General features: G+C 43.9%; 1 protein-coding gene across 3 annotated transcripts in view; it reads right to left on the bottom strand.

Moving 5' to 3' along the window:
- Positions 1-12,074, bottom strand: part of LOC147101827 (uncharacterized) — a 99,796-nt gene that overhangs the window by 44,307 nt on the left and 43,415 nt on the right. For all 3 annotated transcript variants that reach the window (XM_085965803.1, XM_085965800.1, XM_085965801.1), the window contains 9 exons: positions 8,231-8,338; positions 7,812-7,865; positions 7,600-7,653; positions 5,682-5,735; positions 3,188-3,241; positions 2,068-2,175; positions 531-584; positions 315-368; positions 174-227 (listed from right to left, as the gene is read on the bottom strand). In XM_085965803.1, coding sequence (XP_085821929.1) covers positions 174-227; positions 315-368; positions 531-584; positions 2,068-2,175; positions 3,188-3,241; positions 5,682-5,735; positions 7,600-7,653; positions 7,812-7,865; positions 8,231-8,338 — 594 coding nt within the window. The remainder of the gene's footprint in view (positions 1-173; positions 228-314; positions 369-530; positions 585-2,067; positions 2,176-3,187; positions 3,242-5,681; positions 5,736-7,599; positions 7,654-7,811; positions 7,866-8,230; positions 8,339-12,074) is intronic.

The following is a 12,074-nucleotide window of genomic DNA, read 5'->3' as shown; positions in this document are numbered from 1 at the left end:
TGGATGCGCGGGCTTTTCTAGTTCCTGTTGTCATGTGGTTGGAATAAAGCAGTTGTGTTTTCAATAGCTCTGGTCTCGACTACCACGTTTGCCGCAGTATCTCAACAAGGTGTTCATTTTCAGGCATTAATTAATGTACTCAATAGTTTAATCGTTCTCTGCATTTACTTCACCTTTTCTCCTTGGACCCCCATTCTGCCTTCAGAACCTCGTTGGCTTCCTGGACCCTAAAGGTGTAAACATTTCACCATTTTAAATATTGTAGAGTAGTGATATGTGTATTTCTATTTTATCTTTCAAACAGTAATATTTACCATTCTGCCTGGTTGTCCAACCTCACCCTGTGGCCCTTGCTCTCCAAGAGGACCCTAATATTAAAGCAATATATTTCCAAATGTAAATTCATAATAAAGGGAGGAGCAATATTGTAAAATAAAATTTAAACATGTTTAAGTCATGATGAGATGTCACTTCACCCCCGCCCCCATTTCAGCCATGCTTAGGCCAAGAATTATAACGTTGTTACCAACCTCCATTCCTGGTTGTCCTGCTGGGCCTGTCTCTCCAGCTGGTCCATCTGGTCCCTGAAAATATGCATTTCATTGTTTAATCGTGGCAGATTTTGACTCCTATTGAAACTAAATTATCATTATCAGCTAAGGGGAACCTAGATAAACATGTGACGGAGAAAGGAATAGAAGGTTATGCTGATGGGGTGAGATGAAGAAGGGTGGGAGGAGGCTCGTGTGGAGTGTAAACACCGCCATGGACCAGTTGGGCCGAATGGCCTGTTTCTGTGCTGCATATTTTCTGTTTCTGTGCTGCATATTCTATGTAATTATCTTTGCTTAAGAAACAGAATAAAATACTAAACACTGTACTTGGCAAACCAATCAGTGTCAAATTGATTGCATATCTGATCATATGGGTCGAACACACTAGAACTGATTTTGTAGCCTGTCATGCTCTTCGCTCAAACGATTATAAGTTAGTCAGTGCCGATGTACAATAAAATAATTGCATTTATTCTGAAAAACTGGTGTATTTACTCTAATTTAGGAAGGATGTCAAGGCCGTGAAGAGGGTGTAGAAGAGATTCACTAAGATGGACGCAGGATGAGAGGTTTTAGGTATAAGCAGACACTGGAAAAACTGGTCCCTTTTCATTAAAGAAAAGACATTTAGGAAGAGAACTAATAGATGCATTCAATATTGTGAGAAGTTTTGACAAAGTAAATCGTGAAAATCTATTTCCACTGGTCGCTGAGTCAGCAACTCGAGTGCATCCATTTAAGATCATCATTTAGAAAATGAAGGGAATCTTATGAGAAATGTTTTTACACTGGCGGTTTTTGTATGGTAGTGGTGTTGTTGTAACTGATGCTTAAAAAAAATCGTGTAAAAGATTAAGCTTCAGACTTGCCCAATCTTCAGAATCCTCGGCTGCGACTGAATGAAACAGCGGTCTTTAGAGCTAGTTTTCAGCAAATGGCCATTTAAAAAAAATAATGCATCAACCTTCAAAATGGATGGTGGGAACAGGAAGCAGATTAAACCAGTGTTTATAATATTAGATAGAAATAAAGTAAAATTGAAATAATTAAAATGGGACAAAGAAACAGAATAGAGAAGAAGCGAGAATTGGGGGAAATAGAGAATACAGGATGAACAGAAATAGCATTTACACTTTTATTTATACATTTATTTTATTTATAGACATGTAATTAGACTAATAAAAGTACCCCAACAGTTGAATAGCTTTAATGCTGTAATATCAAGTTCTGTTTCAACATCACAGCATGTGTAGTGAATACTCGAAAAATAATCAGCCCAGGAATATTGGTATTTCCCTGCATTTGCTGGCAGTCTAAGGGTTAAAAGATATCGTGAATCCACAGAAGCCAATTAAACACCAAAAGATAAGAATTGCACTCCAGCAATATGTTCTTTTAACCAAAGTAGTAAGATCTGAAAACAAGTGAAGGTTTTAAATAAAAAGACCATCGCTTCAATAATTCCCGTGAAGTGGTCACGTTCTGCCATGTCCGAGTAAAGCAAGTAACTCACCACGGGTCCTGTATCACCCTCGTGGCCTCTTTCACCCTTCATTTCCTGAAGTCCAATTTCACCTTTAGGTCCAGGGAAACCTTTGGTTCCCACAAGACTCGGCGGACCCTGTATCAGATAATTTTACTCAACAGGTTTGTAAGAAATTGTAGGAAAGCAGTCATTTTGCAACAGTATATTAGTATGACATCCATGTTACATTTCCCAAAGTGATATATGACTTGCAGTTCAAACATAAGATTCACGTATAAACAACTATTAATTCCAGAGCAGCACACATATTTAGGTCCACATGTTTGGGATCCACATTGAAACAAATGTTTCAGTTTAAAACAGCTGATTGTATAATTGATCCTGTAATTGGTAATAGACGACTTTCAGAATGAAGCAGTTTAACTCTGCTGTATAAAGGAATCACAGAGTAGGAATTGGACCTTGTTTTGCCTGTTCTACGTGTGCAATGAGCCCCAATTTTGGGGACCAACATTCTGCGCCCCAAGGACGTCTCAAACGCCCAACTGGAAATTAGGTTGGGCCATTTTTCAGGTGTCCGGGGCGGCCACCAAAAACAGGAGTTAGGGCCTTTGCATATGTTAACGAGGGCCTAACATTTGTTTTAGGATCCCTCAGGGAAATTGGACTGCCTTGAGCAGATCCGGCATCGGGCCTGCTCTACTCAGGTTTTCTAGGTGTGAATGCAGCCTAGCAAGCGACTGCCACCAAAAAGTAAGTCATTTTATTTTAAATATACGTGGGCTCCAGGAGGAACAGGCATGCTCTTCTTGGCTCCAATGACCACTGCTGTTGGCCACAATAGGCCACCCTTCCCCTCTCCCGACACTCCGCTGAGGGCCGCTGCAAGCAACCCAAAATTCGTTTTCGGAGATGGGCGAGCTGCCAAACTTTTTAAAATGTGGCCCGAGGACCAATTTTAGGCTGAACTCAGGCCCTCTGGTGAGTGCACGTGCTGTTTGTGTAGTGCCAATTCTGGGCCCAAAAACGGGCACCTTTGACTCACACCAGTTTTGAAAACAGAAATAAAAGGAATAAAAATTAACTTATTTGGCAACTGTTCAACTTCAGATGCATTTTCACTTTCCTAATAACAATAAATACTTACAGCGGGTCCAGGATTGCCAAGATCTCCAACTTGTCCTTTTTCACCGGGTAATCCCTAGTGATTTTTAAAAGTAAACTTTAGACTCATGACATGCTTTGAGCTAAAAAAACAAATCCACTTCATATGATGTGAAAAAAACAATAAACACATTATCTAACTGAAGCGTGATCACTTATATATGAAAAAAATCTTTGAAGACATACTCTATCACACTTTATTCTTAGAACGCACCTGGGGCAGGTGCTGCCTCTAAGCAAAAAACAAATGGCATTTCCATTTCAGTGAAAGTGACAGGTCAGTAATTCTTCTTCTCAAACTGTCACAGCAGCATAATCCTTAAATCAGAGTCGAGGCAAAACTACTAGTTTCCTACGATAGCATCTCAGAAGATTAAAAAAACATTTTAAAAAATGTTTTCATGGGATGTGGGCATCGCTGGCAAGGCCAGCATTTATTGTCCATCCCTAACTGCCCTTGAGAAGGTGGTGGTGAGTCGCCTTCTTGAACCGCTGCAGTCCGTGTGCTGAAGGTACTCCCACAGTGTTGTTAGGTAGGGAGTTCCAGGATTTTGACCCAGCGACGATGAAGGATCGGCGATATACTTCTAAGTCAGGATGATGTGTGACTTGGAGGGGAACTTGGAGGTGGTGGTGTTCCCATGCACCTGCTGCCCTTTTCCTTCTAGGTGGAAGAGGTCGCGGGTTTGGGAGGTGCTGCCGAAGAAGCCTTGGCGAGTTGCTGCAGTGCATCTTGTAGATGGTACATACTGCAACCATGGTACGCTGGTGGTGGAGGGAGTGAATGTTTAAGGTGGTAGATGGGGTGCCAATCAAGCGGGCTGCTTTGTCCTGGATGGTGTCGAGCTTCTTGAGAGTTGTTGGAGTTGCACTCATCCAGGCAAGTGGAGAGTGTTCTATCACACTCCTGACTTGTGCCTTGTAGATGGTGGAAAGGCTTTTGGGGAGTCAGGAGGTGAGACACTCGCCACAGAATACCCAGTCTCTGACCTGCTCTTGTTGCCACAGCATTTCTATTTTCCTCCACCCTCCACCGACCCTGGCGCCAGACACAAGCAATGCACCTGTAGAATGCTGCTCTTCATCCTTGCCCTTGGGAATGCTCAGTTCTCCCAGATGCAAAGGTGAGGAAAAAGGAGCAGCGATCCCGATAGCCTGGGTCCTGCCCCTTTAATGCTGCACTGGGATCCCTTTGATTTTCTGTGCTGAGCCATTTAAATGGCCTGGGGTGGGGGGGGGGGGGGGGGGAGGGCAGGGGCATCCTTACCAATGAAGAGGGTAGGATCAATTAAGGGCAGCTACAGGCTTCACAGGTCTGCAGCTGCTTCCTGGGGCTTGGAGATCAGCACTTTCTGACTGCTGGTGGAGATCTGCAGATCCTGACTGCATTTGAAAATTCTGCATGGGTTCAGAATGGTAGTCCTGTCATCCTTCAGCAATCCCCCAGAACCCTGCAGATCCTCCATGTTCATTGAACATTCATGCTCTGGAGTGCCCAGCCATCAAGCAAACTAGAGAAACGAGGCAGGAAGCGGGGAACACCAGTCCCACCTCAGAAAATCGCTCGCTCAGGCCTGTACCTTCTGCATGTGAAGGCCTAGCTCCGCCCTCTCCCACCCCAGGAGAGCCCCAGAAATCCTGGAGAAGCACTAAAGGGGCAGGACCCGAACCATCGGAGTCTCTGCTCCTTTTTCCTAACCTTTGCATCTGGGGGAACTGTGCATTCCCGGGGGCACGAGGATGAGGAAAAGCAACCTTCGTACCCTGTCCTGCACTTCTGAAAGCTTTTTTAAAATTGACAAATCTAGGTGAAGAGTCAAGAACCAAAGTACAGGACATGACCAAGTTTGTAAACAACCAGAACAGAAGAGAACATGAATAAAAATTTAGAAGTTGTGATTCAATGATGCAAATCCTGGGCATAAGAGGAAGGGAAGACAGGAGGAGCTAAGAGAAGGAATAATTTAGATTAGATGAGTGCAATGTCTTAATTTCAACCAAGTGGAGATACAGGGGGAGAACATATAGGAGCAGCTGTATTGCTAAATTGATTTTTGTTAAGGAGCCTGCATTGAGACTGCCTCAGGCTCATACACTTCTGTCCTTTATAAACTGGTACAGAATTCTGCAATGTTGCAGGAATCTTTCAAAGTGACAAATGCTTTGAAGATAGCATCTCAAGTATGCTGCCCAACATATTCTTCTTCCTCTCTATGTTTCTACTTTATTAAGTCTCATTGTAGCATCTCCTAATCCAAGATGTTCCTACCCAGCAACCAAAAACTGTGGATTTCATCAAATGTGCAATTTCCATCAAATAATTCAACAGTAATTTGTAATTGTGCTGTATGCCATTTGAGAAAAAAATTGAAAGCACTCCCTCCAACTATTAAGAATGTATTATTAAACCTTTTCGTGAACTAAGTATTGGACTAAAACCATGATTTTAGTTACAACACGTGTGTGTTCTTCCCAACCTCAGGTCCAATGCCACCCACTGGTCCGGGTATTCCGACAGGTCCAGATTCACCCTGGTAATAAAAACATGGAATAAATGAGTGGCTAAAGTACATAGAATTGGATACATTTTTAGCCTACAGCTATTATCTATGGTATATTAAAATCAGTGCGTGAGGTCAGTGTTTCATCAAAAACATTTATGGTCATCGTGCCCCCACTGTTGAGCCCGGTATACTGATGTAGTACCAGTTATGCATGTAGGTTGCACTGATATAGGATCTTTCAATGTCAAGGGTGTCACACATTGCCTGTCACACTCACCCAAACTGGTCTCCCACACAGAAGAATTGAATGTACTGGTAAGATTTCTAAATCTTGATTCTGTCAATAATTGGTAAGCTCAGCTTAAAAGGCGAAATAATTTCAAAGAAATGCTCTCCATTTCCAGACTGGAATGCATCTGAAAGCCCTTTCCCTTCCATTAGTGAAACAAGCAACCATCTGTACTCTGACTTAAGCAAATGCTGAGCTATCCAGTCAACAAGCCTAAAAATTACCCTAAAGCAATTCACTCCATTGTGATCATTTCCAGTCTGTAAAGTAAAGTTAGCTGTAGCCATTTAACCATCTTTGCACCGTTATCACTAAGACTGTATTGCACGCTGACATGTTCATCCACCCAAAGCTGATTATTCACGTCATTCCCCCCCCACTGAAAATAATCACAAGTCCCAGAAGCTGATTGTTCTGACTGCCCTGGCTCCCAGTCACAGCATAGACTGGCCCTCTCCTCCCTCGTTCACCTCATCGCAGTCTGGTTCTCTTTGTGTGACTGCAGCTTCCTGCTCCATTTGATGGTGGTACATTACCATCCTCCGCCAGCTAATCAGCCGGCCCACTCTTCTACCCGCAACCCCCACCCCCTGCCCATTCCCCTCCCAAACACGGTGTCCCTCTCTGTCTCCCCTGCAGGTCCTTAATCCACAAGCAGCTCGGATTTCTCAGCAATGCTCCTGCTCCTGTCACCCTCTACTCAGTTTTTGGTTGATCGGTCGACACACCCTGTGTGCCAATGCCCCTCACCACCTCCCCCGTGGGTCCTTCAGGCCAGCCCCTCATATTTAATTCATTTTCATCAGTGAAGTCCCGATCTCCATTAAATCATTTTTTTTTAAAGCCCGGGTCTTAAATATTATTGTTGATGTGCAAGGGCCTATAACCCCACTCTGACGTACTCCGACAATCTTTGTTTCTCTCCCCCCCGCCACACCCTCCCACCTCCTTACTCTCCTCCTCTGCCTTCCCCCCACCCTTTAACTCTGCTCTACATTCCTCTTCCATCAAACCAGCCCCTAGCCCACGCCAACCCCATTCCCTATAATATCACCCCATTATGCACCTCCCACACTACCCCACTTTACCTTCCGCCTGTGCCTTATTCTCAACCCTTCCCCCCATTTCACAGTCCTACCTCAACCCTGGTTATCCTCGACTTGAAGACTGCACTGCGTCTTGAGTCCGTGTATAATGCTACAACAGATCGACTAGGGTCCTAAAAATGTAGTATATTCCAATAGAACTAAATAGGCACTAAAGCAAATGGTTAGTGTGTTCCTCTAGTAACAACTAAAGATTCTCATAACCACTCCTTTCTTCAATCTCCAGTGATAAGGATAACTGATAGCTATCTCTTTACAATAACTGTTTTGCATAGTGCTTTCAAAAATAAGACAGTACAAATGGCATAGAGAGAGGTAAATGCAAGCATCGCTGATGGGATGTTTTTCTACGTTAACTGCACTAAATAAATGTAAGGTGTTGTTGATGATTACACTATTTGTGTGTGCATTTGAATCATTGAGTACTAAATTGAAAAGAAATTGCAAGTGTTTTAAATATCTGTAATCATATGAAGAATCAATATTTTATGGATACCTTCTCTCCTTTAGACCCATCTTCTCCAAGTGATCCAAACGTTCCCTGTTCACCCTGCAAAAAGTAAGTACAGTGAAGGCCTACTTGTGAAATATCACTGTGACTCCTATATCCTACAGTACTAAATGGATGACTACATTTACAATACACACGTACATTTTCTATCTTAGCTTGAATGGCTGGTATAAACAAAGGCCTGTAACTTTACTTACAGCTTGTCCACGATGTCCTATCGGACCCGTAACGCCAACCAAACCTACAGGGCCCTGTTGAACAGCAACACATTTGTGAACGTTATTAACTTGACGTGTGTCTGGGACAGTAATTCATAAGTCAGGCTTCAACAAATGCTAAGAATAAATGTGAAGCGACTGTTAGATTTGTTCAATGGAGTTCAAAAGTTACTGTACAATAGTCCAAATTAACTTTTACAGGAAGTTAAGAGAAGATTCAACTGCTGAACTCGTGAGACCAGGAAAAAGGGTTACCAAATTTAAATTTTTACATTTAGAAATACTGCAGAAGGATAAGGTACATGGAGAAAAGATCCACTTAATGTATTTAGCGGCAGCTCTGTGCAGATCAATCCCAGGATGTTCCTTTGAGACTGTAACAGTAAAATATTTCTCACCAACAAATTAGGTTCTCCCTTTTCTCCCTTCTGCCCTCGTTTGCCTGCTTCTCCCGTTATTCCAATGGGCCCAAACGGACCAGAGGGACCAAGTGGGCCAACGACCCCCTAAAGATATGAAGCACACAAGTGGATGACAATAACGCACAGCATCGTAGAGGCCTTCCTTAAAGTATATATGCAGAATATCAGTTATTTTTAGATACAATTCCTCCTTGTTGCTAATTGTGTGCTATTCCAACCTCTCACAGCCTCCAAAGTACAAACACTTGAATAATCCATACGAATTCTCATATTTTTGAAGAGCTCCACTGTATAATTAAGTCTGTACAAATGATCACACTAGTATAGGCCAATTTCAAAATGGATAAGGGTTATGTCAAAGGAGTTTAAAATATGAATTGATACCATGGGCTGGATCTTGACAGCCGAGACGAGTTGGGGGCGGGACTGCTGCCTTCCGGGTTCTAGTCCCGCCCCCAGCGACGTACGACACACAGACCCTATTTTCCCCTGATTGGCCTTGTTAAGCCCGCCCTGCGGGCTTGGCAGCCAATTAAGGGAAAGCCGGTGTCAGATGACGTCAGTTGATGACGCTTCATCTGTCGGTTTTCTTAAAGGGACATGAAGCATTTATTTTTGATAGTGTTTGACAGCATTGAGGTGCTGTCAAACACTGAAACACTGTACAAAAGTGAGCCCTTGCACTCAGACTCTCCAATTACTTTCTCCTTAGGATAAAACAGATGGCAGCTGCAGGTGAGAGTACCGAAGCAATTTGCCACTTCTCCCAATGAGGTGAGGCCACACAAACACTTCAAAGCTTCTCATCTACAGAAACATCTAAACAAATTAAAAATTACTTTCCCAACATTTCCTTACCTCTGATACTCACCAGTATCCCATTGCATCCTTCACACCACTTCTGCAGCTGTCATCTATACACAAACATGATAACAGACCCACATCACGCCTTACTTACCCTGACGGGGTTTCCCGACGTCGGGAAGCCTGCAGAAGTCTCAAAATGGGAAAAAGCCTCTTAACTGCCTGTTAACTATCTGTTAACAGGCAGTTAAGTGGCTGTAATCCTCTTCCCGCCTCTAGGATTCGGTACCCGACTCCCGGGAAGATTGGTTGGAGGTGGGTTGGGAGCTGGCTTGGGAACTGCTCCCATTCTTTTTGATTTTCCCTGCAGTCCCGCCTCCAGCCCCGCCTCCTCAGGGCTGGTAAAATCCAGCCCCCAAAGTTCACCTTCACACAGGCATGCAAACAAGGCTTCCCCATGTATCACTATTCTTGCAAAATGTATGCACCATAGTTTGTGCTGCTCCAGGTTTTTACCTCATTGGGCCAGAAATTCCAGGCCAGAAGCGTGAGTACGGTCGGGTTACTCACGCATCTGGCCATTGGAAATGCCGGCGTTCAGCAGGAACAGCGCATGCGGGGAACGCCGGCATTTCCAGACCCGAGGTCTATTCACAGCGCGTGCGACTGCACAGGCAGCGCTTGCGCAGTGAACTTTGTAGATTTCACTGATGGATTCAGTGAGGGTAAGTCCCTAGAACTTACACGTGAAAAAAGCAAGTGTAAAGTTGTTCATTGGCTGGGGAAGGAGATATATTTTATGGAGGAGCTTATGAAATGCAATATTTAAGTTTGGGAAAGGGAGGGAAGTTATTTTAAGAAATTTTAAGTAAGTTTTAAACTTTAATTTTTTTTTTTTTTAAACGGGTTTTCAGAACGGTAGGTAGAAGGAGCAATTGTGGCTGTGTGAATGGAATGTGAGAATGAGTTATGTATGTATGTCCACATATATTCCTTTACGTATATGTATGTATGTTTTATATTCCTTTACTAATGTGTATGAATGTATGTTTTTAATTATGATTTTCCAATAAGTTACTTTCTCTGAAAGTCATAATTAAATAATACATTCATACACATAAGTAAAGGAATATATACATAACACGCAAAGGAATATATACAGACATACATACTTTCAGAAGCTCCACGATAATAAATATCTTCCTCCGCAGCCTCTGGAGCAACTGTACCCATGCTTTTTTCATGTGTAACTTGTAATGACTTGACCTCACTGAAAGCATTAATGAAAGCGGCGAATTATACTGCGCACGCGCTGCCTGTGCAGTCGCACGCGTTCTGCCTCTGAACCCCTTCGTTCAGAGGACAGGAAATGCCGGTTTTCCCCACATGCACTGTGCATGCTGAAAACCGGCATTTCATCCAGCCAGATGCGTAAGTACCCCGACCGTACTCGCGCATTTGGAAGGGAATTACTGGGCCAACATTTTACATGTCAATAAAATGAAAAATTTAACAATTGCACGACTTGCCCCCTCGCATCTGCGACTGAGGGTCCAAGGAGGTGCATTGCGCAAGAGGTCATCATCGTACGTATCCTCACACTGTTCCCTTTGGGGAACTGTATGAAGTGGTGGAAGGATTTATGGCCGTGATTAACGCTCATTCCGTGACCGTAACCATCTTTGAACCAGCCATTAGGGTGGTTAGTCCTATGGCGGGAGGGTTTTACGGGCTCCCACAACCCATCTGAGGGGGGGGGCCACCAACACCCATGGACGCAAGTATCCCGCTGGATGTCCACCCAGAATTTAAAGTTGGAACTCCGACTCCACTTGCCGGGACTGTCTGGAGTGGGGTTCAAAACCCTACTCCTTCTGGCCCAGCGGCGGGGATGCTTACTGCTACGCAAAAGGCCCACTCCGCACAAAAGGTGACACCCATACGTTTCCTGCGCCTTTTCCCTCCCCGTGACTGGAGCCCTATGCTGCCATTTCACGTTGCTAATCGGATTGGGCCTTTGTCATAGCGGTAGGATCCCCGCCGCTGGGCCAGATCAGGGTAGGGTTTCGAACCCCGCTCCAGACAGTCCCGGCAAGTGGAGTCGGAGCTCCGGCTCTAAATTCTGGGTTGACATCCAGTGGGATATTTGCGTCCGTGGGTGTGGGTGGCCCCCCCTCCTTGTATAGCTTGTGGGAGCCCGTAAAACCCTCCCGCCATAGGACTAACCGCCCTAATGCCTGGTTCAAAGATGGTTACGGTCACGGAATGAGCGTTAATCATGGCCATAAATCCTTCCACCACTTCATACAGTTCCCCAAAGGGAACAGTGTGAAGACACGTATGACGACGACATTGCTAAATAAATAAATGGAATTAAAAAAATTCTTTTAGGGCTTTTAAAAGTCTTTAAATTGCTTTAATTCTGTTTAAAACTACTTCAGATTACTCAAAATAATGTAAACATTTAAAAAAGTTTATGAAAGTTACCAAAATCTTCAAAAAACTTCCAAAAACCTATTTAAACTGCTGCTTTGCATGTAAAAATGGTTAGCAGCTTGACAGAAACATTGGGGGCGTGTCCAGTGAAACTGAGACCTCAAGGGGCGTGTCTCACTTGCACTGCACGCTCCTGACTTCGCGCTGGCTGCACTCCTGGGCGGCGTGACGTCATACGCTGCCCGGGATTCTTCTTCTGGAAACACCAATTCCAGGCGTCCCTGGAGCTGATTGGCAGTAGCGCGGGGTAAGTGTAAATACGGGGCTTGCACGCGCTGCAAGCCCCGTTCTGGAATTTCTGGGCCAATATATTATGCCCACATTAACCGCACCACCCACCAACATATTATGAAGACAATTAATACATTGCAGGAGTTAATTTTGCCTCAGCTTTGCATTGTTAAGACCCGGTCTTGATTAAACTGACTGAATGATGCCAAAGCTAAGTATTCACGAAAAAGTTTCTTTCATCAACAGCCACGTCCTGATTTGTAGAGCAGCTACTGCCAAGGACAAAAGA

Source organism: Somniosus microcephalus, chromosome 23 (genome assembly GCF_052327205.1).
Source record: "Somniosus microcephalus isolate GS21.2 chromosome 23, FLI_Smic_1.0, whole genome shotgun sequence".
Lineage (NCBI taxonomy): Eukaryota > Metazoa > Chordata > Chondrichthyes > Squaliformes > Somniosidae > Somniosus > Somniosus microcephalus.
This window is presented reverse-complemented; position numbering and strand designations above follow the sequence as displayed.